Source organism: Nomascus leucogenys, chromosome 11, assembly GCF_006542625.1.
Source record: "Nomascus leucogenys isolate Asia chromosome 11, Asia_NLE_v1, whole genome shotgun sequence".
Lineage (NCBI taxonomy): Eukaryota > Metazoa > Chordata > Mammalia > Primates > Hylobatidae > Nomascus > Nomascus leucogenys.
In genome coordinates this window covers 44,473,764-44,501,537 of record NC_044391.1, presented here as the reverse complement: position 1 = coordinate 44,501,537, position 27,774 = coordinate 44,473,764, and the positions used below count along the sequence as shown (strand labels likewise).

The following is a 27,774-nucleotide window of genomic DNA, read 5'->3' as shown; positions in this document are numbered from 1 at the left end:
TGTTGGTCCCTCATTGCCTTTAGAAGAAAATCTAAACCTGAGCTATCCAATATGGGAGTTGTTAAAGTTAAAATTAAAAATTAATGCCAGACATGGTGGTTCACACCTGTAATCCCAGCACTTTGGGAGGCTGAGGTGGGAGGATCACTTAAGCACTGTAAATAAATACATTGAGCCCTTCAGTCACACCATATTTCAAGTATTTGATAGCCACATGTGGCTAATGGCTACTATTTTGGACAACACAAATATAGAACATTTTCACCAGGGCAGAAAGCTCTGCTGGACAGTGCTTTTCTGAATATCTTAGTGTAGCTTGTGAGGTCTTTTACAATCTTACCTCAACCTTTTGCTCCAGCCCAATTTTTGGTTGTTCCTCATCATTTAACCCCATCTATCTTCTCAATGTTCCACAATGGCTCTGTGCCCTTTCACAGCTCCATGCCTTTGAACATGGTGTTCTCCCTTTCTGAAATACCCTTTGACTTTCTTCTCTGGCAAACTCCTATTTACCTTTTAAGATCCAACTCAAACATCACCTTCCTTGTGGAGTTCACTGACTTTCCTAAAGAGTCATTTCTTGTCCTCTGTTTCCATTGCTCATTGAACCAATCTCTATTGTCCTTATCACTGTAGTTTGTTATTATTTACTCATTAATCTGATCCTCCCTTTGGAGGGGGGATCCTATCTGTTTTAGCAATCTGCCCTAATAATTACCTGAAATTGTTTGCTTGATACCCTTTTGATATCAGGTAATATATCTTCTTATTTATGTGCTTGTTATTTATGAGTTCAGCATGTTTGAAAAGTTCACTTAGTGTTTCTGGAGAAATCCTGCCCGTTTCTAGTGTAAAGCTAAAATGAACTTCCTGTCTTCTAGGGTGGAGGCCAGTTTTTCTTCTAATTAATCCTGACCAGACTTGAGAAGGATGTGGTAGGAGGGGTTTACAAGGTCAAAAACAGCAGGATTGTCTGCAGGAGCAGCTTCAGGTGTTCTCAAGTTCCAGTTGTTATACAAAATATTTAGTATATGTTCAGAGAAAAAGTAGGGAGGAATGATGGAAAAAATAAAAACAACCCCCATGGAAAGAAAACTGAGGCATCGTATTTGATTTTTTCCAGGCTAAGCCCAAAAGCAATGATGTGGTGAGGGGGAAGTTTGTATTTCCATTTTGCAGAAACGTAATTTTTTTTTCCTCTCGGGATTTGATAAGATTTTGATAAATTTTTGTGAATTTAATTACAGGGAAGTAAATCCTACTGATTAGTAAATTATCAATTTTTTTCTCTTTTCTCACAAAAAAGAAACAAATTGATAGACTTCACATCACCCGGTAAGGCTTATTTTTTTCTGAGAAGGCCATAAGCCCTAACGGCTCAGAATCTAAGAGACCTTCGCTGATTGTCATCGCCTAGCGGCAACCGCAAACCTTACAAGTCAATCATCTTCCCTCGGACGCCCGGATCACGCCCATTGCTCAGACCACACCCACTCAAGTCGCCTCATGGCTCCGCCCCAGGCCCAGCAGAAGAAGATTCTCATTGGTGGAGAAGTTGTTCTGATCCCGCCCCGGACGACGGCGATAGACTGAACTGGAGTGGGGCGGTGGTGGTTGGCTGCTTGAGGACGGGTCCCTGGTCGTGCCTGTCAGAGAGGCTGGCGGCAGTGGCGGCTCTCCTGGCTGGGTTGTCAGTCAGTGAGAGGAGGGGGAAGATGGCTCGCCGGGACCCGTTCTGCTAGGAAGAAGGGGAGCAGGTGGTGCTGCCACTCGGGAGGAAGCAGAGCAGCCGCCGTCGCTGTCGCTGAGAGTCTCACGAGTCGAGGTCCTGCAGGTGGAGCTCCGATAGCCGCTCTGGTGAGTCCAGCCGAGAGACCCACGCCGGGCCCCCAGGGCGTCCGGCAACCGATAACTTTTTTTTGTCAGGGAGGAGCCGGGGCGAGGCGGCGGCGAGGACAGGACCGGGACTTTGTCCCCGGGGCTGCGGCTCCACTGGGGGTAACGGCTCCCGCGCGAGGCGCCACGGGTGGGCGCGAGGGGCGTCTGGCGGGCGGGTGGGCTGCGGCCGGGGGCTGCTCGCCCCGAAGTTGGGCGCAGCCTGCCCGCTGCCTGGAGGGCGGCAGCTTTGTGCGCGCGACTCGGGTCTTTCCTTCCCGGCGAGGAGCAGTACATCCTCCTGCCGTGACCCGGGTGCCGCCGCCTGGCCCCACCGGCCGCCTCTCTGCCGGGTGGGCCTGGGGCGGGAGTCCCCCGTCCCCTCCCTGCCGCGACGGATGCTCCGGCCTCTGCCTCCTCTCCCTCCCGCGCCCTCTACTCCGGCGAGGCCGCCACTGTCTGTCCGGTCTGGTGGCCACAATGGTCACTGTCGACCCCCCGCCCCCGCCCCTTGGAGAGCAGCGTTGGCCTGAGTCGTTCTTTGGTCCCCTGCAGGGCGGAGAGGTTCAGACAGCAGCCACGCTTCCTTCCTTGGTTATTACGCTGAAGATCTCTTCTTGAGCTCTTGCCCCTTCTTTCTATGAGTTATTCCTCCCCTGAGGCTCATTTTAACATACTCGGGAATCCTCGGGGGTTTGGCTGAAAATGGTTGCATTAAAACACCCCCAAGTTTGTACGCTTCAGCGAAATTTGCCGTCCGCCCGTCAGCTTGCACATGTGTGCTTTGTGAGTTTAGACATTCCTGAAAGATTTTAATTTTGCCTAAGTGGTTTAGTACTGCACAGAATCTGTTCTCTGAGAAATACACGATCACAAGCCTGGCAGCCACGGCGCTCTTCAGGTAGGGGGAATTTGTTCCACCGGCAGCTACTCCTTATCTCAGAGACTGCACTACAGGCAGTAGAGCCAAGCTGACCTTTTGCAAATTATTTATCCTTGGATCACACAGTAGTTTTTGGAGCAGGTGGGCCACCTCTTTGGTTCATGTAACACTTTACAGTTTGAGGTTTTCAGCTTTCAAATCTTATTAGCGTAAAGTCAGAAAGACTGGGAGGCTTGTTTTCCATGAGAACATTCTACTGCTAACATCCACAGGCACCCCACCTCCCCCGACATTTCTAAGTATTTTTTTTCTTTAGGTGAATACATTTTAAGGTTTACAGGATGAATAGTAGTCTAAACCACCATATTTCTGAAGTGCAGGCAAAGGCAAGGAAGGAAAAACATTTAAGATCTGCTTGGCCAATAGTAGCTTCAAAGTCAGCTATTCAAATCAGTTCAATCAAACCAAGTGGCAAGGGGGAAAAGCATCACATATTTAGGAAACAAATTCTGGATTTGGCTCGTTTATCCTTATTCGATTTATTGAAATTACCATGAGGGATTAGAAGGATTAGAAACCTTCTTAGTCATCGGCATTAGCAGTACCTGGATACAGACACCCGATAACGCATTAGCTGGGTCAGCGTTTATCCTTGTCTACTTCCTTTCTTTGTTGTATTTCTGTTTTATGAAATTTGCTCTGGGTTGTATTTTTTAGACTGGTGTCTTTTTGACAATGAGTTTAAATATATGTACTGTTTTATTCAGCATCCTGTTGCCTAATATTTATTTTATAATGGATCTTAAGAAATTTTAAGAAATCTTAGTATTCAAGACCTATTTTGTGGTATCGTTTATATTTTATAACTAATTGAAATTATGTCAAACGTAAATTTATTTTTTCTCCCTTCCAGGGTGAGTAGGTACTAGGGATACAGAAATGAATGTCATGCCCTTGTCTTCAAGGAATTTACTATCTAATGTACAAGATGTTAGTAACATTACAGTAAATTAACAATTATAATACTATGTAGTCAGTGGGAATAGAGATATGCCTAGTGTAGTAGGAGAGTTTAGAGTAGGAGATAGTTAACTTCCCTTGAGTGTAGGTGGAGTTGGGAGCACACAGCCAAGTTGTGAAGGATGATATAATTTTGCCAAGTGCAGGAGGTAAGTAACTTCCCAAGGAGGCCTGAGAAACTGTGGCAATTTAGATAAGTCATTGACAATGACAAGTCAGTGTCCATTGACATTGGCAGTTGACAAAGTCAATAACATTGACATTGATATGGCTTGAATGCAGGGGTTAGTAGGGAAATGGTGCCAGATGAAGATAGTGAGGGTGGTAGAGGGCCAGATCAGGGAATGGTATCCTTAGCTAAAGGGATTGGATTGAACGTTCTAGATGAGAAGCCATTTATTGGATTTGTATTTTAGACCTTTACTGTGGCAGAGTGAGGGAAAAACTAACAGGTCCTAATCACCTATGAGAAGAAAGGAGGACTCAGGACTCTGAAGGTTTGACTTGGGGTTCTGTTGATTGGAAATGAGGAACACAAAAATGGAAGGAGGACGATAAATTCTGTTTTGGCTATTTTGAATTTGAGGAAGCAGTGGAACTTCAGGTGACGATATAGACAGAGGTTTGTTTCTATGGATGTGAAAATCAGGATTAGAGAGATGATTGGGGGTTGAATTGAAGCTATATTGATTTGATTGTGATGAAATGACTCAGGGAAAGCCTTTAGCCTGATGAAAGTGGCAGCTAGAGAACAGACTCTCATAAATAGCAGAAGTAGGGAGAAGAATAGCCTGAAAGTTAGAGGAATAGTAGCTAGCAAGGTAGGAGGACCATCAGGAAAGATGCCAAGGGTGGGGAGATTTTCCAATGGAGGAGGAACAGGTTAACAATTTTGAATGCTGTAAGGAGGTGTCAAGTTAGGAGAGGGCCCCAGTGACGACTGAATTTGTCAGGAGTCCATAGGTAACTTTAACAAGAACAGTTTTAACTGAGTGGTGGTTCAGAAACCAGGCTTCAGAAGATTGAGAAAGAATGGGTGTGATAAAGTAGACATGCTTAAGTGAGACTTTTCAAGAGAACTGAAATAAAGAAGGGAGAAAATGATAGCTATAGCTTTTATTGAGTAGTGGTTCTCAATCTTGACCGTGCATTTACAATAATGTAATAATAATTTACAATAATCTCAGGAGCTTTAAAGAATTTTGTTTTCCAGAGGGAATCCCTATACCAATTTGGTGTGGGGGGATGTTGAACCCAGATATCAATATTTATTTCAACAGCTTTTCTATTGAAGTATAATTGACATATACTACATATATTTAAAGTGTACAATTTGATATTTGACATATGTTTATACTTGCAAAACCATCACCATAATCAAAATAATATTCACCTCCAAAAGTTTCCTATGTGCCTTTATAATCTTTTCCTCTTATCCCCAGGAAACCACTGTCTACTTTGTGTCATTATTGATTACTTGCATTGATACTTTTTTGTAGTTCCTTAAGTAATTCCAGTGTGCAGCCATGGTTGAAAACCATTGCAGAGTGATATTGTTTGAGGGAATGTTATGTTTGTTTGTTTACACGCATAAGGAAAGAGTGAGTAGAGACAAGTAGGAAGAGATTCTTAAGCAATTCAGGAAAGGTGAGATAATTATTGGAACTAAGACCCTAAGGAGATAGAAGTGAATGGAATTCAGAACTTTGACTAGTATGAAAGGAAGACATTTCTGGAAGTGACATCTCTAAGAATATAATGTTAAAGACAGTATATTTCTTTGTTATCGTCACCAAAGTTGGCATATAGTATCCAAATTGGTTCCCTGAAGTACTTCTGAAGTACTTAAAAAAATTAGAGAGCATCTTAATATTGTGAAAATGGATACCCCTCAGAACAATTCCTTAAATGGAGCCCGAGATCCCTGGCATCATCATGTAACGCTTTGTCATTTTTTGGAGGGGAGCAGATGGAATTAGCAGTTTGACTATTGCTTATTGTTGAGAGCCAAGTCCTGCCAGAGTCTTTTTGGTCTTCTCAGAGTTAGGCTGCATATCTGCACTAAGGAAAAAGAACATTTAACACTTGAAAATCTCCTATTTAAAGTATATTTGCTCAGAAGAAATCTTGTTTGCTTGCCCTTTGGATATATACCTTTTAAATACACTGGAGGATAAAATCATTCCTCTGTCTCCTAAATGAGACAGAGAAGAGTTGTGACTAGAAGTTCTCAAAGGCCCACATTTTCTATCTTGAGGGAAGGTAATACCTATCCTCACCTCACCACTTTTTTTTTTTTCTTTTTAAAATTTCTGGCTCAGGATTTAGATATAGGTAAAATCTGAGTCCTGCTGGTTCTGAAGTCCAGGGCTTGTTCCTCAGCCTTGACTCTTAGCTTTCATAGGGGCTGAAAACAGAATAGCTTATCCAAATATTATTTGGCGTTGTAACTTGGTCATAAATAAAGAGGAAGTGAAAAGTTTTGGCTGATTGTCTTCTAGAGTTCTGAAAATTTCTTTCATTGTGATTAAAGAATTAAAGTATGATTCTTTTCTAGAAAGGAAAGGCATCCCTAATTTTGGTGCAGCCTAAAAGAGTAGAAATATCAATGTTAGCATGATTTTGGTTATTATTATTGTTGTCACAGCCATATTGTAAACATTCTATATTTTCTTAGTTACTAATATAATAATCATTGTAGGAAATTTGAAAAATTCAGGAAAGCATAAATGGTAAATAACACTTATAATGTCTCCACCCAGAGATACTTATTTCTTTTGTGAAATACCTATTAGTGTCCTTTGTCTATTATAATACTGGAGATTTTTAGAAACTAAGTTATGAGAGCTCTTTGTATATACAAACTATTAGGCCTTTGTCAAATTACATTGCAAATAATTTCCCTAGTTTGTCATTTTTATCTTAATTTTGTTTTTGATGTGAATTTTCTTTTTAAACAGATTGCTAACATTTTAATGTGTTTAAACCTATCAAATTTTTCTTTTATGATACCTCGCCACTTAGAAAGGGCTTGCATTCCCAAATTATATGACTATTCACCTCCATTTCCTTATATTAATTTCACAGTTTTAAAAAAAATTTACATCTTTAGTCTGTTTGCGGTGTATTTTAACGTAGAGTGATGGTTGTTATTTTAATGCTATTTGTTAAACAATTATCTTCTTCAGAGGTTTTAAATACCAAATCATGTGTGTATACTCTGTCTATAGATATGGATATATGACTTTTTCTAGGTTTTTCTATTTAGTTTAATTGGGCTATTTCTTTTTGCTCTAGTAATTCCAAACTGTCTTAATTATTGTGAGTTTTTAATGTATTTCACTAAATGGTTGTGTGAACACCTATTATTGTCTTTGTCAAAACATTTTCAGCATTTCTCATATATTTCTTTATTCATGTTACATTAAAGGCAGTTAAGATCCTAAAAGAACCTCACTGGAATATCTGAGTTAATTTTCTAGAGAAAGTTGTACTATATTAATACAATGTTATCACTTATTGAAGTCATCTTTTATGACTCAAAGATGTAGTTTTGAGTTTTCTTCATATATTTTATAGTTTGTAGTTTTCTTCATGTGGGTTCTGCCCATTTTTCAAGTGGTATTTTTAATATTTTAAAACTTATTGATTCTATTGGGAACGGAACTTTTAAAATTATTTTATAAAGAGGATTAAATGTACCTGATGGAACATAGAAAGATGGCTAATTCTCATATACTGTTTTCTAACTGGTCATTTTATGAAACTCTTAATTCTGATGGTTTTTATTGTGTTTTGTAGTAACTAAATTACAGCATGTGTAAATGGTGTAAATGATTTTGTCTTCTTGCTAACACTTAATCCTTATTTCTTTTTCTTAGGACATTGATCAGAACTTCTAGAATAATGTTAAGTTATAGTAGTGAACAGTGAGGATCCTTGGCTTATTTCTCATTTTAAATGCCTTTAGGGTTTCATAGTTCTGTATTCAAAATTTTTATTTATGGTATGTTAAGGAAATAGTCTTCTATGCCTTTTCAGGGGGAACCAAGATAGTTATTCAGTTTGATCACATGCCCTCTTAATGTACCTTGAGATGATCATATAGTTTTCCTTCTTTTACCCATTGGTTGATGAATTGTGTTAGATTTCCAAGTAGCTTTCATCAAACAATTGCTGTCTTAGGGATAAAGGCAACTTGATAATAGCATATCTCTTTAAAATAGTGCTATATTTGATTTGCTATATGAGATTGATCTTTAGTATTCCTTTTGTATTACCTTTTTAAGGTTTTGATTTCTGAATATGCCAGCTTTGTAAAAAGAGAGACTGAGAGAGAAGCTTTCCATCTTTGCATGTGCTCTGGCAATTAATCTTTTCCTTGGAAGATTTGAAATAGATTGGCTCTAAAAATGTCTAGGTCTTTTTGGACTGAATACAATTATAAAGGTCTTAATATGTGCTTACGTACTAAGTATTTTGCATAATTAATTTAATTTAGTCCCCATATAACTTTATGAGGTGAAGATTATTATTTCTATTCTACTGATAAACTGAGACTCAGAGGTTAAGACAGTCATTCACCATCAATAAAGCACACAAAGTTTAAACTCAATTCCTATCGGATATAATAGCCCATGTTTTCTAATCAGTACCCTAATGTTTTTCTTAATTAGGACTCTTTCTTCACCCCATATTACTGAGAAGTAAATTTAATCATTTTATTTGAGCATCTTATTAAGTATTTTTCCTCTCTGCACACTTAGTTTTAATTTTTGGTAACCCTATTATAATTATCACTGGTCTGTTCTGTGTTGATGTGTCATATCTTTTGCTATTTTAATAAATACTGTGATCTTGAAGTGAGGTAGGATAGGGTGGGGGAACTTAAAATTGTTGTTCTTATAATGCGCTTAATATAATTTACATTTTAATTGTTGAGTGTTCAAGATCAATTTGCATTCCTGAATCCTGTTTGTACCTTGTAAGAATGTTAAGTGTACCACATACAAGAGATCAAAGAGTTTTGGAAACACAGTACTTTTCCATTTTAGTTTGAATTATTTTTGTTGTGAGCCTTGCATCAGGGTAGCTTTTTAGTAGTAATGTTAAGTGATATTTGTTTGGTGTGCATTTTCTTGAACAAAGAGTCTTTTGGTAGTTGACAAACATTAGTTGCTTTCTCATATAAATACATAGAATTCATTCAGTCATTTGTAGTTGACTTAATGAAAACATTATATATGAGTTATTAAACTGTACCATGAAATCTACTGGAATATTTATATTTACTCTTATGTTGAGTGATGTATAGGCTTGGAAATTTAAGAGAATAATGTAAGCCTTAGAAGTGCTTAAATTGGCCGGGTGCAGTGGCTCACACCTGTAATCCCAGCACTTTGGGAGGCCGAGGTGGGCGGATCACGAGGTCAAGAGATCGAGACCATCCTGGCTAACATGGTGAAACTCCGTCTCTACTAAAAATACAAAAAAATTAGCCGGGCGTGGTGGCGGGTGCCTGTAGTCCCATCTACTTGGGAGGCTGAGGCAGAAGAATGGCATGAGCTTGCAGTGAGCCGAGATTGCACCACTGCACTCCAGCCTGGGTGACAGAGCAAGACTCCGTCTCAAAAAAAAAGTGCTTAAATTGGGAAAGCAATCGTAAACTCTGTATTTATCTTTTTGTTCCCTCTCTATAAATTAACATTTAATTAATTCTGTTAGGGTTTTGGTTATAATCAGCACACCCAGACTGCACTCCCCATGCCCTTCCTATGGGGACAATCTGAACCTCTTAAACCTGCCAGACACATACATGCTCTTTTGTTCTAAATTTCAAGGTTCCTGCTGATTTGTTAATCAGTATATGTCACAGTAGTGGACAAGGTGACAAATAGACCCTGCAGCAGTGTACACATTAGTAGTTAAGAAAAGGGAGAGACTATTTTGGAAAATCATGAAACTTCAAGTGAGTCCTGATAGGGAAATGGAGAGGAAGGTGAAAATATTATAGAAATGGATGGGGGAAGAAGGGAAGATAAAAATGTGTAAATCAAATAGATTGTTGGAGAAATATAGAAAATTGGAAGAATGGTTACATGGGTGGTAGAACCAGAATATTCAAGTCAGTGAGGTCAAGAAGTAGAGTTTGAGAAAGGAAGACTCTTGCTTCAGGTTACAGAAAAATAATGACCATAGAGAAAGAGCTGGTAGAGTTGTCATTTATAAGGTCATGGAGAGTAGATGATGAGACCCAAATTTATACTGTAAAAGGGGTTAAGGAATAAATTTATGGTGAGCAGTTGGAAGTGGTGTAGTAGATTAAGCTACCAAATCAGAAAAGTAATTAGTGAAGAGTAAATAAGGATGGAGTAACTAGGGCGTTAGAATCTGATGAAGCCTTACTCCTGTGCCCCCTCTTTTCAGAACTATAAGATCGTGAAATGCATTCTCGGTTGTCCAAATGATAAATATTTTGTCAGTGGTATGATAAAGTGAATGATACTTAGAGGTATCATTCATTGAGTACCTTTTGTTTGCCAGTGCTTTATTTGCATTATTTTTAATCCTTAAAACATCCCTAAAAGGTAGATGTTATTATCTATCGTTCACAGTTGAGGAAACTGAGACTTAGAAAGTTTAAGTAACTTGTTGAAAATTGGCCTGGGTTTTTTGGACTCCAGAGTCAGCATTCTTTTCATTATACCATGTTGCTTCCTTTATTTATTGAGCTATATTAAAACACTGGGGGCTTATAAGAGGAATATAGGTGGGATTCCTCTGCTTGTAGAAAGTAGTAGAAGAGGCCGGGCGCTGTGGCTTTCACCTATAATCCCAGCACTTTGGGAGGCCAAGGCGGGCGGATCACGAGGTCAGAAGATCGAGACCATCCTGACTAACATGGTGAAACCCTGTCTCTACTAAAAATACAAAAAATTAGCCGGGCATGGCGGCATGCCCTTGTAGTCCCAGCTACTCGGGAGGATGAGGCAGGAGAATCGCTTGAACTCGGGAGGCAGTGGTTGCAGTGAGCCGAGATTGCACCATTGCACTCCAGCCTGAGCAACACAGCGAGACTCCATCTCAAAAACAAAACAAAACAAAAAAAGCGGTAGAAGAGAAATCCTAATTATGCTTGCTGTAATTTGTATTGACTATATTTTTATTTAAAATGTTTTTATAAAGGGAATCCTTCTAGTAAGCTCCCCTACTATACTCATAATATCTAATTTTTAACAATTGCTGTTATTTGGAGATGAGATTTTTTTTTTACCCATGATAATGGTGGGCTGAGAGGAAAGGAAGGACAGGCCAAGAACAAGCATGTAAAGAAAAATAAGACTAAAACTTGTTATTTTCACTATGAGAACTTCAAATATGTGATACAATTTTAGGTAGCACCTCAGAAAGGCCAGCCTCTTCGTGGAAATCATATTGAGCTAGTCCCAAGATGGTAATTAGAGCAGATACTCTCCATATATAATATAATAAATAATAATATATATAATAAGATATAATAAAATAAATAATATAAATAAAGCACCAGATTATAGGGCTCCAAAGAATTTATTGTAATATAGTGTGATTTATTGAATTTAGATTTCATCAGTCAGGAATTAGTTATTGGTGAAAGGGTCTAAGCAGATGTTTGGTTTTTCTATAATAAACGCTTTCTTCAAAAACAATGTGTAATTGAAAAAGAAATGCTTAAAATACTTTAGGGATTAAACATTCTTATAGGACTTTCAAGTAAAGTACTTTGGGAGGAACCAAGATAGAAATTTTTGCTGTGCTAATTTTAGCCTCACATTCAGCTACAAAACAACGTCTAGGTTACATTCTGCTATACTAGTATAAGACAGTATTATTGAAAACTTTATTTTAAAAATAATTTTATAATTCAGCCTCTGCTAAAACAAATTGACTCTTAGCCCAGTTAATATGAATCAGCATGGTCATACTGAACTATTTATTTCTGCTTTGGTTACTATAATGTTTTTAAACCAAGAAAAACAACTATATTCATAATATCCACATAGTTTCTGACTGGGGAGAATCAAATAGAATTTTGTACAGTCAAGATCTGTTGTTTTTATTATTATGGCCCTATTAGCACACATTACCACCATTAACTGTATTTACTTACATTTTCTCATTGCACTTCCCTCTTTGCCCTACTATTTTCTATTGAACATCTGAGCCTCTATTAAAGGTTGAAAGTCTCATTCCAACATATTAAAGGGCAGCGACTCCCTCTAAGACATTAACTCCCAAGTTATTTGGAATTTGATTCTCTTAACATTTCTGTCTTTCTTTGTCCCCAACATTGCAAAAAGGAAAGCACTTAGAATGCAAAGAACTTTAAGGAATCAAAGTAGAGCTGTGCTTTGGAAACCATATTTCCATATGCTATTATGTTTGGGAGAGAGGAAAGAGGGGTTATTGATAGCAAAATGAAAGATAATGTTTACATTGGGCTTTCTTTTACATTCCTCCTCATTTTTTCTCATAGCATTTATTTATTTTATTTTATTGTTTATATTCTGATTTACCTTGAATTGTTTTAAAAGGACTTAAGGCACACTCATTTTTGCCGTTTTAGGTTTATTTGTCTCTCCTAATAGACTGTGAATCCCCTAAGTCAGCTATGTCGTATTCATTTTTGTAAATCTAGTATCTAGGACATAGTTGGCATTTAATAGTTTATGAATAAATGGATGATATTTAACCACCTTAATATAAGAAAAAAAAGAGCCAGGTTGGTTGCTGAACCCTAGCTTACTGCAGCTTTAGTGGTATTATGGGCTGCATTGTGTCCCATCCAAAATTCATAAGTTGAAGGCCTAACCCCCAGTACCTCAGAATGTAGCATCATTTGGAAATAGGGTCTTTAGAGAGGCAGTTAAGTTAAAATGAGGTAATTAGGATGGGCCCTAATTCAGTATGATTGGTGTCCTTGTAAGAACAGGAAATTTGGATAGGCCGTACAGAAGGAAGACAATGTGAAGACATAGGGAGAAGACCGCCATCTATGAGCCATGGGGAAAGACCTGAAACTATTCTCTCAGAGCTCTAAGAAGGAACCAACCCTCCTGAATCTTAATCTTAGACTCCTAGCCTAGAGAACTGTGAGAAAATTAATTTCTGTTGTTTAAGCCACCCAGTCTGTGGTACTTTGTTACGGCAGCCCTAGCAAACAAATATATGGCTTTTATACTTGGATGTAGCAAAATCTCAAATACTCTTAATTTGCCTATTCCCAAGAAACAGTTTGCCAAGGCTAATGTCAAAGCCTCAAAAATTTATATACTTCCCCTAGGTAAAACATGGAAGAGAAAAATTTGGATAGCTTAATGAAGAAAGTAATAACTATTTGACTCCTCCTTCATCTTTCCCAATACAGCCAAGGGCAAGCAACTGGCTAATTCCTTAATTTAATTGAATTTGTTTAGTTTGGTAAGGAGAAAGTGTTCACAGGGTATTTGTGTTGCTAGGTGTTCAAGAGCCTCTCCCTGGTTGCTTCTTCACGGTAGAAAATGGAAGAGGAAGACTAAATAAAATACTTTTTAATATGATGTTGATTTGAGCTAATTGCTTGTGTATAATCTTAGTCACATTATTTTACTTGTGTTATAGTCAACAGGGGCAAAACAGCATGTCTTTTACATGCCCATTGCTGTGGTAGTGCTGTATCCTTTGATCATCAACTAGTCATACTGAGTTGCCACAGTGGTTTTCAACATTTTTTCATTACATGCTGTAGCCACAAACTATATATATATATATGTGTGTGTGTATGTGTGTATATATACAATTTTTACCATTATTTCTTCTTGACATTTTTAATTGAGTTATATATCAAGTAGTGCTGTGTTCAGTCAATTTTTATAGTGCTTTCAGATACTTTGTGAAGAGAAAATTTCAAACATATACAAAAGCAAAACATTTGCTCTTTCATTGTTTGGAGACAGTTTTCCCAGAGTTCTGAAAGTAGGGTAAACTAAATTAGAGAACTGAACAAAGGTCTCAGCCCCAGAATTAAAAAAAAAAAAATGTTTGCCATAAAGCAAAGGAAACCAAAACCAAACAGAAAACCTCTGACTTAGGGGCAAATAAGAATTTTGTTCTAATTTTGGCATTTCAACTTCAATCACACCCATGTTTTTGGATCACTCTTGTTACCAGTATGTAGGCACTGTGGTAAATACCAGTTGATAGATTTTTCTCATCTTTTTTCTTTTCCTTCATTCCAACTGAGAAAAATACTGCAACCACATGCTAACAAGTGGCAGAGCTGGGTCTAAGTAAATTGAATACTTTTTCTCCAGTACCCTACCATGTTCTTTGACCACCCTATAGTTCTCAACCTGGCTGCCAAACACAATCATCTGAATAATTTGCTTTTCCCTACCAATTTATTTTAAAATGAAAATATCCTACTTTTCAATTTAGAATGAAAATATTAGGAAGAAGAAAAGAGTAAACAAGAGTAAATTATTTATGAGACAAGGGAAAGGTTTTGAACTGTTTTAGGTGCCATGGGTAGGGATTGCTGATAGCATGGTGATTAGAATGGGGTCTTTGGAATTGGGCTGCATGGGTTCTAACCCTAACTTAACCACTTTGGTAGTGTGTGATCTTGGGCAAGTTATTTCTTTAAGTGTTAGCTTTCTTTTTTGTGAAATAGAGGTTATGTTAATTTACCAGCTAGGATGGCTATGAGAATTAAATTAAAATTCTGATAAATTGCTTAGCATAGTGCCAGAAACATAAGTGCTTGAGGAATGTTAGTCATTATCACAACATTATCTATGGACATCTACCATTGCTATGTATGACACATTTGGTCACATTGAGTGTTTTCCAGACCATATTCCCAATGATGCCAGTTGTGTATGGACAGCAAAGGATCCCATGGTCAAATACATTTAGGAAAATATTTCATTCCAAATGCCTTTCTTAGAGATTAATAATACAGATTTAGCATATTAAAGGCTCTGAAAAGTCCTTTGATAAAAAAAAATTCTTTAACTTTGTCAAGTAGTTAAATTTTCACAAGGAAAGCCTTTTTTTTCTGCTGTCCTCTAAGGTCTGTCTTCATGTGGCTTCTTATGCAGATGTCTATCCCTCAGCTCTTGTAGCATGGTGGTTACCCACTAAGAGGGATTATTCAAGAGGACAGGTCCTAGGTGGAAGCTCTTATTAAGTCTGTCCTTGCAGCACCTTGCTAAATTCCACTGGCAAAAACATGTCACTTTGCCAAGCCCAGCATTGATGTGGAGGAGGACTACACAAAGGACTAAATAACAGGAGAGATCATTTGTCGAAGGTCGTAGATATAATAGTAATAGTGTACCACATATTTTTTAAAAAGGTCCATGATATATTAGGTGAAAAATAATCAAGTTTTGATAGAATGATTGTATTTTTATGTTAAAATCAAAATATAAATGGACTATGTATACATGTATGTATATATGTGCATATATACATATGTACGTGTTTTGATAGAGCAGATATATTTTGTTTGGTTGGGCAGATATCTATATAGATATAGATAGGTACCTATCTATACAAATATATTATTTGGTTGATATATTTTTCTTGGTTGAGGAGATACATTTGTTTTGGTTTAGATATACTTCTCAATACTTTTTAAGAGTAGAGAGTTTTCAGAACTGCTGATTATATAGTATATGTGTAGAAAAAAGTTTGAAATAATATAAAGTTAACAGAATTTTCTTTTGAAGAGTAGGATAGCAGCAGTGAGAAGGATGATTATTTATTTTAATTATGTGGAAAAGATTTAAGTGCAGCAATTTAAAAAAATCTCCAGTAAAGAAAAATATTAGCAGGGATGGGAGATCAGTTTTCTTCCTAGGTGTTCATAGTTTTTGTGTATGTTTTATTTTCTTTCTTGGCGGAATTTTTATAATCTTTTATAGTTGCATAGTGAGCAGAACCCTTGTTTTAAACTTTTCATTGTTGATTTTGTGTATTTCTGATAATTTTCTCATGATTGCCCTTGCAATTATTCCTCTAGAAAATGTAAGGTGCTACCTTGACTTACTTTCCTCTCGTCTATTCCCTGCTTTTCCTTTGCCATCTGGATTACAATTGCCTTAAGGACACAGATCATATTTTACTATTTGTTTGCTAATAGTGCAAACTAATAGAAACACTTTGCATTATACTCAGTAGGCACTCAAGGGCTTGCTGAATTATTAGTGTTGCAATTTGAACATATAGTAGTATTGACTTTTTGCATATATGAAAATATTGAATGAGTTTCCCCTTAATATGACCTCCCATTCTATGTTTGTTTTTGCTACTTCTATTTCTTTGTTCTTACTCTGATTCTGCCCAGCCTACTGTCTGGATAAATTATATGAACAGGCTGTCGACTTGACATCCTGTTCTAGTGAATACGTAGAAAGCATTTCTAATCACCATGTTATTTAATATGCAGTTGTGTGATAATCATGTTAATGAATGTGATTGAGGTAATTATTATAGTTCAGCATTTTTACACTGATCTCTTAAAATCTGTTAACAAACTTTATCGTTTGTATGTTAGTTATCAGGGCTTACCGAAGTTTGATTCACTGAGGTAATACTTGAATCACTTAGTATGTGCTATAATTATATTTTGTAAAAGGTGGTACAAACATTTTGGAAAGCTTTATTACAGCAATAACTGCTCTTGTAGATTTTTACCCAATATTAAATGTAAAATAATTTGTTTGTGATATTTTTATGTTTAGTGAAATACATAACATATTAATGGACTTTTAAGATTTCTTATAACATTCTAATAAGAGGTTTTCTAAGTCAAGATTATCTGCATCAATCAGTCTTTAAAATAATCAGATGAGGCCGGGCGCGGTGGCTCACGCTTGTAATCCCAGCACTTTGGGAGGCCGAGGCAGGCGGATCACGAGGCCAGGAGATCGAGACTACGGTGAAACTCCGTCTCTACTAAAAAAAAAAAAAAAAATTAGCCGGGCGTGGTGGCGGGCGCCTGTAGTCCCAGCTACTCGGAGAGGCTGAGGCAGGAGAATGGCGTGAACCTGGGAGGCGGAGCTTGCAGTGAGCTGAGATTGCGCCACTGCACTCCAGCCTGGGTGACAGAGCGAGACTCCATCTCAAAAAAAAAAAAAAATAAAAAAATAAAAAAAAAATAAATAAATAAATAATAAATAAATAAAATAAAATAATCAGATGATGCTGTTATGGTTCACAGATGCAGTGCCAGTTCTCTCCTGGCAGCTTACCTTACCAACACAGGCATTTCATTAATAAGAGCCCCAAGTTTTTCCTAGGTAGGGTGTAAAAGCTGAGGAGTGAAAGGAAGACAGAGAAGAGAAGCATAGGCAAAGACATGGAGCCTGGAGTGGCATGGATTATTTTGGAGAATAGTGTTAAGTAAAATTTGGATAGGTAAATTATGACCATATTATAGGGAAAGTTTGATGTAGAAGATTTGTGAGGTCTGATGTCATGGTGTGTTCAGGAGAAAAGAAGTTTCGGCAAGATTATATGGCAGCAACATGCATGGTGCACCGGAGAAGGGAAGAAATCAGGAGCCAGAAGGCTGTGTGATCAGCACATGCAGAGGAAATAAGGGCCCAGACTCAGGGTGTTGCTGTGGAGATGAAGAGCAGATGGTAAATTTGACAGGCATTATAAAGGGTGAAATTTATTCCTCTATTCACTAAATATTTATTAGATACTTGCTGTATGTGACTTATGCTTATAGTATCTGGACTGAAATTTGCCTGTAGTTACTACTACAGTTTAAAACTTTAAAATTATGTTATATAATTTTTATTTGAAAAAAATTAAAAAAAAGTTGAACCACTGAGTCATGTGCTATATTAATGTCAATAAGAAGTGCTCATCGTAGTGCCATGGTTCCCAGAGATCTCACCATTCTGTCTGTTCTTATCTAAAAGAAATCTAAATTGTTAATAAATTGTACATGATCTTAGTCGAGGCTATTTGAATGCTAGCTCAAAAAAGAGGGAGAATATTTGCAATAGAAATCCAAGAGCAGTAACTGTTGGCCTCAGAAGTTTCACAGCATTGTGTTTGCTGCATTCTTTTGGTCAACATGGTTGTTAAAAAATAGTTCTGCCTAACTTCTCTCATTAGAGTCCAAATCAGATATCCCTTCCCTGGAAAAAATGTTCTTCTAAAGTCCTGGAGGATCTTGTCTATGGCCATAACACCTTGAACGTGCCTGATCTTGTCTGAAGTCCTGGAGGATCTGAGAAGAATAGGAAGATAGAAATGGGAAATGAGAAGAAAGAACTTGTTACCTTCTAATTGTTCTAGCTTTTCTAACAGAAACACACTGGGCTGGTTGCCATAGCACACTGATATCCCAACATGATCTTATTTGTCCTTGGGGTAGGCAAAAGATGGTTTAGCCAAAAACCATTTTATTGAGTAAAAACCTATGTTCTATTCTTGATAATCAGACACTTGTTTTGTGATTTTTGGGGAAAATAGGCCTAAGTAATAGGCCTTTGGAAAGACTTCCCAAACCTCTCTTACTGTGAATTATATTACTTCTCTTGGTGCCTTGAGAGGCAGCTTTATTTACTTGATGACCTAGGTAGGCAGTGAGGCATCAATACGTCTTTTTAAACAACTCTTCTTTATACCTTCCTCCTTCACAATTGATTGGTCAGTTTCTAAGCAGCAAAATCCTAAAATTAAATTAATTTTATTCTGTAACATAATCTGAACATTTCTCTCTGCTCTATTTTCCTGAAATTCACCCAGGAATTCTTGATAATCTTCTGGTAGCGCTTAATTTAACTACAGCAATGGCCTCATTGCATAGGAGAGAAGTTTAAAATTTCGTGATGTGTCACAATCCATTTATAGAAATTTGGTTGCTCTATAAATTTATAGAAACTTAAGTTTCATAATGATATATAAAACAAATGGTTATAAAAAGTTTTATAGTAGTTTGTAGTTAGTTCTTAATGATGAAGGGGATGATGTAAAAAAATAGTAGGAATAAGGAAATTTTTAGAGTTTTACAGTGAAAGTTACAAATACTTTTAAAATATTCTTATAAAATAATTAAAATGTTATGTGTCTCTGATGACAACACTAAAAGATAAATTTTGGTAATTTTTATTAATAACATAATGTGGGAATTGAAGAATAAGACATTTGACTTAGAAAGGTTTTATTGTACATTGAAAATATAAAAAATTAATGTTATACAGACTAATTGGGCTAGTGAAATACTACATAGACTCCTAGCAAGCCTTCTAATGTAATTTTAAATATTCTGCTCTGGAACATGTTTGGCAAAAATAGGAAGTTAGTTACACAGCAGGAAACATGTATTTTAATTTTGTCTCTTTTACCTTTGAGAAGAATAAAGTTTTTACAAATGCAAGTATATTTTGAATATTACTAGAGATGTCTAATCAGATTTATAAAGCTTGCAGAGTTACATAATCAAGTCTTTGGCATAGATGTTAATAGGTTACATATTAGATATGAAATGTGGGGGTGGGTTAGCAACTTGTAGAGAGCCTCTTGCTGCTTGCTGGTAGAGAGAAACAGTTTTTAAATCATTTTGTAGTCAGTTTGCTTTTTGTCCTATCTAAGCTTTACTGATACCTTTAGTCATAACTGTTATTCATCTTGAAGCCTAGGGCTAATGGAAACTTTTTTTTACAATTGTACTGTATGTGGTAAGGTCAAAGAAAAGCTTATGTCAGCTAGTAAACACTGTTGGCTTTTTAATTTTTTATTTCTTTAAGTACTTATCCTACAATAGTACTCCAAACCTTAGCATCACACAGTATACCCATGTAACAAACCTGCATATGTACCTCCTGAATCTAAAATAAAAGTTGAAATAAAAAAATTATCCTATACTTTATAGAATTCCATTGTTCTCTTTCCTACATAATGCATTGATATTTCAGGATTCATTTTTAATGTTTGTATATTTTCACTTCTTTTTTTTTTTTTTTTGACATGGAGTCTCACTCTGTCATCCAGGCTGGAGTGCAGTGGTACGATCCCAGCTTACTGAAACCTCTGCCTCCCAGGTTCAAGCGATTCTTCTATCTCAGCCTCCCAAGTACCTGGGATCACAGGCACATGCCACCATGCCTGGCTAATTTTTGTATTTTTAGTACGGAGGGGTTTCACTGTGTTGGCCAGGCTTTCTCAAACTCCTAACCTCAAGTGATCTTCTGGCCTCAGCCTCCCAAAGTGCTGGGATTACAGGCGTGAGCCACCACACCCAGCCATACTTTCTCTTCTAAAGATATTCTTACTTTTATAGTTAAAAGGAACTTACCAGGGGCCAGGCACGGTGGCTCATGTCTGTAATCATATTGGATGGTACTTGATATTCACATGACATCGTGTTGACGTTAGCTTTGATCAAGGGAGTGCTTGCCCGGTTTCACCACTATACAGTTACTCTTTTCCTCTTTCCATACTCTCTTTTTTTGCAAGTGAATAGCTATGTCCAGTGCACTCTCAATGGGGGAGCAAGGACTAAGCTCTACCTCCTGGAAGAGATAGTGTCTACATCTGTTATTGGGAGTTCTTCCGTAAGGAAGCTTTATCTCCTATTCTCTTACTTATTTAATCATTTATTTATATGAGTATGGCCTCATGTATATTTATTTTATACTTTGGGTTATAATTCAATACTACATTATTTGTTCTGTTGCTCAGATTGTTCCAGCTTTGGCCCCTGGGTGTTCTTTCAGGTTGGCTTAATATTTAAGAGTATAAAGAGTCCCTAACCCAAATGTTTGAAAACAGGTGGTCTAGGCTATGATCATAGACTTTGATCATAGGATTGAGTAGCTGAGGCAGGGAGGAAGAAAATATTGTAGGAGGAGAATTCTAGGAATTAAAATTTCTAGGAATTAAGACTTCAAGTAAGAAAAAAAATCACCAAGATTTAAGCAGGAGTTGTTTGAAAGCATGACAGTGAGCTAGGAGCTAAGATCATGCACAAATGAAGGGGAGGGACCGAGCAGGGCCAGGGCATGGGGTGGATTAATTGATAGATGATGGTGACAGAGTTTCAAAGCAGCTTTGGGTGGATGGTTGAAGGAGGAAGAGAATGATCTTGAGTGGTAATAAGAAGGAAGGAGAACACCTACTTTACCTCTAGGCCCAGTGTTTTCTTTCAGGGATGTGTGAGGAAATGCAATCGCTATTTGGTAAGGCTGCATGCAGGGAAACTAGTGTCTCATGAAAAGAAGAAAGCAACATTTGAAGAACTGTTGAAGATATAGAGGATTTTGCTGGTAATAGACTGTAAATTCCGGAGGACACAATGGAAGTATATCCTCCATCCAGAATTAGGATGGGATGGAAGATGGGAGCAAAATAGAAGATGCACAAAGAGTTATGATGACTAGTGTGTGAGAGATGAGTGTCATATAGGTGTCTGTAGCTTCTTGTGGTGCTGGACATAAACAGAGATGAAGGGAATAATGACTTTAGTCCTGGTGGACCTAAGGCAGACAGTGGTGGTGAGACTGTGAAAGTTTCAGGGTAGGGAGGCATGTCATAGACTCCCTTTTGAGTTCTGCAGGAGACAGAGAAGTTTGGGGAGGAACAATTTTATTCCTTGAATGCGTGCTAAACAGGTGAGTGTCCATATGAGCTCAGCTATGCAATGAGGGCTCCCATTTGATCTCTATCAAGTGGAAGATAAGAGACCCAGGGCTGACTGGTGTTACTAATGTATAATATACACACAGAAAAATGTACAAATTATGAAATGTTTAGCTTGGCAAATTTTCACCAAATGTATACACTTGAGTAACCAGCACCTAGATCAAGAAACAGACTGTTATCAGAACCGACAAGATAGGCCCCTCAGGAACAGCCACTGTCCCAACTTCTAACACAAATGGATTCGTTTTATCTGTTCTTGAAATTTACATAAATGTAATTATACAGTATGTACTCTGTTTTCCTGCATTCTTTTATCCAACACTGTAACACAGATATAGTTTATTCATTCAAAGTTATATTTTGTTGTATAGAATTTCAGATATTGTACAGTATACCGTAATTTATTCATTCAACTATTGATGGACATTTGGTTTGTTTCTAGTTTCTGACTATTAAAAAAAACCTGATCTAGCCAAGCATGTGGTACACTCCTGTAGTCTCAGCTGCTTGAGAGGCTGAGGTGGGAGGATCCCTTGAGCCCAGGAATTTGAGGCTACAGTGAGCTGTGATAGCGCCATTACACTCTAGCCCGGGTAACAGAGTGAGACCCTGTCTCTAAAAACAAAACAAAAACAAAAGCCTATTGCTCAGATGAACATTTTCTGAACATAACTTTCAGAGAACAGATGTCCTCATTTCTGTTGAGTAGTAACATGGGTAGAATTTCTGGGTTCGTAGAGTATATGTATATATCCTCAAGTTTAGAGGATATTGCTAAAGAGTTTTCCAAGATATTGTACCAATTTGCATTCACATTAGCTGTGTCTGAATATTGATTGCTCCATATCTTTTTCAACACTTGTGTGATCTTTCATTTTAGCTACACATGTGATAACTTTCTGTCCTAATTTATTAAACAATGGAATTCATACAAAAGAAAACTTTTGTGCATTTATATTGGCTTTGCTTTACAAATATACATAACATAAAAAAGTAGATACAGGCAGACAGAAAATGAGAGTAAGACAAGGAGAATCAGTTATGAAACTCACAGTATTCATAATATAAAAACAAACAAGTTACTCCAAAGGAGAGGTTTTCCTGGTACTAAAAACTTAAGATGTGAATTTTCTAGACTCTGTTGGCTTTTAAGGAGGATAAATGTGATCTAGCAGTGCTTTGGTAACATTTTGGACATGATTTCAAAGCCCAGTTTCTCCAAACAGACAGTTCTATAAAATCAATAATACAGTACATATATGTGGTTTTCTGTTAGTCTGACTTGATCCAAGGAGAAATATTTTTTATTTTAAAAGTAAAATGCATATTACCCAAGTAATCTTTTATGAGTGAATGAATGAATGAATGACCAAAAAATGTTTTAATCGTGTTTTTTATGAGAATTAGACAGCAGAAACCTTAGAATGTATTCTTTGACAAGAACCTGTGTTGTTCATTAAGGCATATCTGGATACTTTCATAGACAGCTGAGCAGAGTTTATAAGAATTAGTAATAATAATAAAAATATTGCATAGTAATAATACTTTGTTGCCAGGAATGGAAATAACTGCTTTTATTTGCATCTTAAAATGTACTCCTCACAATAACTCCTTGCAAATAGGTACTATCATTATCCCTATTTTGCAGATTAAAAAAAAGTAAGGCAAATATATCTTGCCCAAGGTTATACTGCAAGTAAGTAATAGAATCAGAATTCATTTCTGGCTACTCTACCTGAGTTTCTACTACCTTATAATGCTGATGAAAATTAAGTAGCCTAATGAAGGATTTGTGACTGAATTTGGAAGTTAGGAAGTTCAGATAGAGCTCAAGTTTTCTGTCAGGAAATAGTTTCCAAGTCTACTCCCATACAAATGGATAGGTGAAGAAAAATATATTGTATTTTGACAAACATTTTGCTTGAGATAAAACTGTTCTGCATTTCCTTTAGCTTATTTCTTTAAATGTATACTTAAGTAAATCCCAATCTTCTGAATAACTGTTGTCAAATATGGTCATTTTGAATATTGTCACTTTTACTCCTTAAAAAATGAATATTACACTTTCAAGAAACCAAATGGCTTGCCTAGTTACTGTTGTAAAGAACTGAAATATAAGCAAATTAAATTACTTTAATGCTTTCTATAAAGTCAATTTTGGATGCGTGTCTTCTTATATTTTCACAGTTTTGAAATATTTTCTGCCTTCTTTTAAGATAAATGATCTTTTTGAAATTATTTTATTGAAACTAGGGAAAAATGTCCAATATGTTTTGCAGCTGGCATTCCTGAAAACTAAATGAAAATTGCAGAGCGAATTTCATCATGTTATGATATTTATACTTTTGTGAAAATTCTTGCATTTTAAGGCTTGTTTGTGCACATTGGTTTTGAAATGAATTTAGTAATTAATGTTTGAAACTCATTTCACAAATATGAAGTAAAAACTTTATAGGATTATCTCTGTTCATAGTAATCTGACTAAATAAAATATATTCAAAACGTTAACATTTTTCTATGTTAATTTTCAGGTTGAAGGTTTAGAACAGATGTGGAAAAATGTTTACTTCAGAGAAAGGGGTTGTGGAGGAATGGTTGTCAGAGTTTAAGGTAATATTTACTGTTCTACTACTATAGTAATTATATTCCAAAGAAGTTTTGTCTGGGGTTTAAATTCCAGTGATTTTTGTGTTTTATATGACTGAAAGGCTAAATATCTGTGGAAGAAGTATTTTCTATCAAATCTCAATAGAGAGTTATTTACACATAGTAATCTTTTCTAGGAACTTGATTCCTTTTTTCTCCCAAGTGGTTCAAAGAGTTTATTCATTTGTTTATTTTCTTTCTTTCATGGCAATACCACAAAGTAGTTAAAGTCTCTGAATGTTGATGTCATTCTCCAACGACCATCAATGATTCATTGTCAAAATGTTTCTTCTAGTTTGGAGGCAGTGGAACTGGGTGTGACCAACAATGAGGAGAGGATGGGAAGATATTTGCTCAACTTTATACCAGTGAATCTTTCTCTAGTTGGCTAACCCAGTGGCTATATAAGGGGTGTAAAACCTTTGATTAGTTAATGAAGAAAATAAAACTTATATTTTCTTGTCTCATGAACTTTTCTCTAGGATAGCTAAAATAGTATTTCTTTAATGAGCTAATTACTTTTCTCTGTCCTTATGTGACACATAATTATGTGCACTTGCATGATCATGAACCACAGGAATGAAGAGTTTGGGCTGCAACTATCAGTTTGATTTTGTCCAGCCCAAACAGCCCAAGACCTATAAGGACAAAGTTACAGTTTGACAAAGTCAGGCTTATTGGCTTGTTGCATTGAGAGAGATTGCCCAACAGACACCATGGGACCATCTCACCAAACCAAAGAAAAGATAAAATTATAGTAATTTGGAGGAAGGGTAGAGTTTAGGTGAAATTTAAATGAAACAGTATTCTGGTAGACTCAAAACAAAGCAGGGCTGTTTATAATGGGGTGAACATCTGGTCTGGCCTTCAAAGTAGACCCAGGATCTTGTTATCTTGAAAACTACAAAGTCAACGTATATTTGAAATGTTATGTTCAGAAACTCCATATTTATATCTCTGCACCTGGGTTGAAAATCAAGGCTGCTTCTCTGTGTCAAAGTGACTTAGATGCTCTAGGCAAGAGTGGGATGTTTTGTTCTTACTGATACATGTTCAACAACAAACTTTTTTATAATCTGTGATTTTAGATAACAAGTCGTCTTAGTAAGTAAGAACTTAGTAGTCACTCATAGAAGGAGATTGTTAGGACATTTTTCAGTTGCAGTGTGTATTTAGGAAAAGCACCGTTTCCTGTTAATTTTAACAGCTGGCCTTGTCTCTTTTATCTAATCCTGATGAATAGCTGGGCAGACTTTTACTTTCTCAGCTTTTATAGCCATGAATTGAGCATCCTTCTATGGATTCCCCAAGTCATCATGAAGTGACATAGAATGTTACAGAAGTGCTTTCTACATATTTTAATAACTTGTGGCCAGATGTGGTGGCTCATGTCTGTAATCCCAGCACTTTGAGAGGCAGAGATGGAAGGATTGCTTAAGGCCAGGAGTTTAAGACCAGCCTAGGCAACATAGCAAGACCCCCTCTCTACAAAAAAAAAAAAAAAAAAATTAGCTGGGCATGTTGGTGCATGCCTGTAGCCCCAGCTACTTGGGAGGATCACTTGAGCCCAGGAATTCAAAGATGCAGTGAGCTATGATGGCACCACTGCTATCCAGTCTGCTGACAGAGTGAGACTTTTGTCTCTAAAAGAAAACAAAACAAAACAAAAAACTTTGATTAAATATTGTGTGTGTGTGTGTGTGTGTGTGTGTTTCCTGCCTGTATTATCTCTGTGTTTAAAATAGTCTGTTATCACGGCTTTTTTTTTTTGGCAGATTGATGGAAATTGTCAAGTTTTAACAGCTGAATGCTATTTCTTCTAGGGCATTCTTATGTTTAATGATGAAGTAAAATACGCAAAAGCAAATATCGCTAGCTATCCATTCTTTAGGATGGGAGTTGTGGAAAGAGAGCATGTTAAAGGGTGGGTTGTAGGGGTAAGATCAGCTAGTAAGGTAAATAATGGAAAACCATGACTGATCTCCTTCCCTTTCCATCTGTTCATTTATTCCCTTCCCCTCCTGGTTTGGATATATAGACACCTAGGAAGTGCAGTACCGAGGAGTGAGGGGCAGAGTAGCGGTTATTGGCAGTAGTGTCTGAGGAAGTAGGTGGCTGGGGTGAAGGGCTGCAGAGGTGGCGTGTAGAAGAATAGCCAGGGTAGTTACATTGGCAGATTGGTTACATTTTGCAAATAAGTCGATTGAACAAATAAGTAAATATTTTGAGGATAATGGGAGTTAAATTTCTATCTGTCTGAAAAAGGAATTACAATCATGGAACAGCAAAAGCCAAGAACTCTAAGGTGTTGTACTGGAATCATTATGAACTCATGGGTTCTAAGTATGCATATGATATATATATATATGTGTGTGTGTGTGTCTGTACATATATGCATACATATATCTCCTAGCTTTGTTCACTGGGAGGACCTAGAAACAATGGCACCCCGGTCGCAGTGAGTACACTAAGCACCCGGATCTTGTTTTGCAAATACCATCTCCCACTACAAGAAACCAGAGTATGAATAAATAGGTAATATTATTTAAGTAATATTTTATCAATATAACATATTATATTTTATTATATGGGTATATTATGTACCCATATAATATTTTGGGTAGCAATTTTGTGCTAAATATTAATAATTTTGTGCTACCAAAATATATATAATATATATATATATTTTGTGCTACCAAAAAATATTGTGGGTAGCAATATTTTATTAACATTTTTAATAAATTTAATGCAAGCATAGGAAACTTTTCCTTTAGGAGGAGAGAGTGAAATCATGGCCTGCAGGAAATAAAATGTAGTTTAAGTAGTTTCTCCTGCCCAACCCCAAGATTAACTTTACCCAATTTTGAACCAATTTGATATTCAAATGTTTTAAATTATCTTCAAATCTGTATTATAGCCAGTTCAAGGAAGGGTATTTCCCATTCCTTGGTTAATTTGGTAGGCATTCCTGATAATTATTTGGAGTGTTATTCTAAATTGAGTTAATGTATGTTGAATTCAGCTCTATGTTTGACAAAGAGAAGAAGGTTATCAGGCAAAATCAGCAGCATACAGAGGTAATAGAATATAGAAAAGTGCTTGGGAACATGTCTGCTAAGTACTTTTAAAATTAGAGGAACGTATCTTTTGAAATCTCTTGTGTTAAATTACATATTTTTGTTAAAATATTTAAGAAAGGTTTTGGTTACATACGTATTTCTAGAAAAGCTTCTGCTTGGTTGTTTTATTTAATAACCATGATGCTAAAAAGGCCAAGTCATGATGATTGAGTAAGTGAGCTGAAAGAAACACTTTGACTTAATTCTAATTCTCCCCAAGCTGGTTTTATGATGTTGGGCATAACCTCTCCGGGTCTCATATTTTCATCAGAAAAGTTAAAGTACTGTAAGTGGTTTACGAAGATGATTTTTAGCTCTACACTCTTCCACAGTCAGTCTGAACTCCTAACCTCACCTAACATCTCTCAGATGTGTAGAGATGAAATTTTTGAAATTGAAAATTTGGTAAAATTATTCATTGTCTGCTCTAGCTATGGACTCTGATTAGTATTTTCTTTTTTTAAAATTTGAGACAGGGTCTCACACTGTCACCCAAGCTGGAGTGCAGTGGCACAATCTTGACTCACTGTAACCTCCACCTCCCGG

General features: G+C 36.7%; 1 protein-coding gene across 3 annotated transcripts in view; it reads left to right on the top strand.

Moving 5' to 3' along the window:
* Positions 1 to 1,586: 1,586 nt before the first annotated feature.
* Positions 1,587 to 27,774, top strand: part of FAM126A (family with sequence similarity 126 member A) — a 75,814-nt gene continuing 49,626 nt past the window's right edge. For all 3 annotated transcript variants that reach the window (XM_003252648.4, XM_030822215.1, XM_030822214.1), the window contains exons 1-2: positions 1,587 to 1,857; positions 23,995 to 24,073. In XM_003252648.4, coding sequence (XP_003252696.2) covers positions 24,023 to 24,073 — 51 coding nt within the window. In that variant the 5' untranslated portion in view covers positions 1,587 to 1,857; positions 23,995 to 24,022. The remainder of the gene's footprint in view (positions 1,858 to 23,994; positions 24,074 to 27,774) is intronic.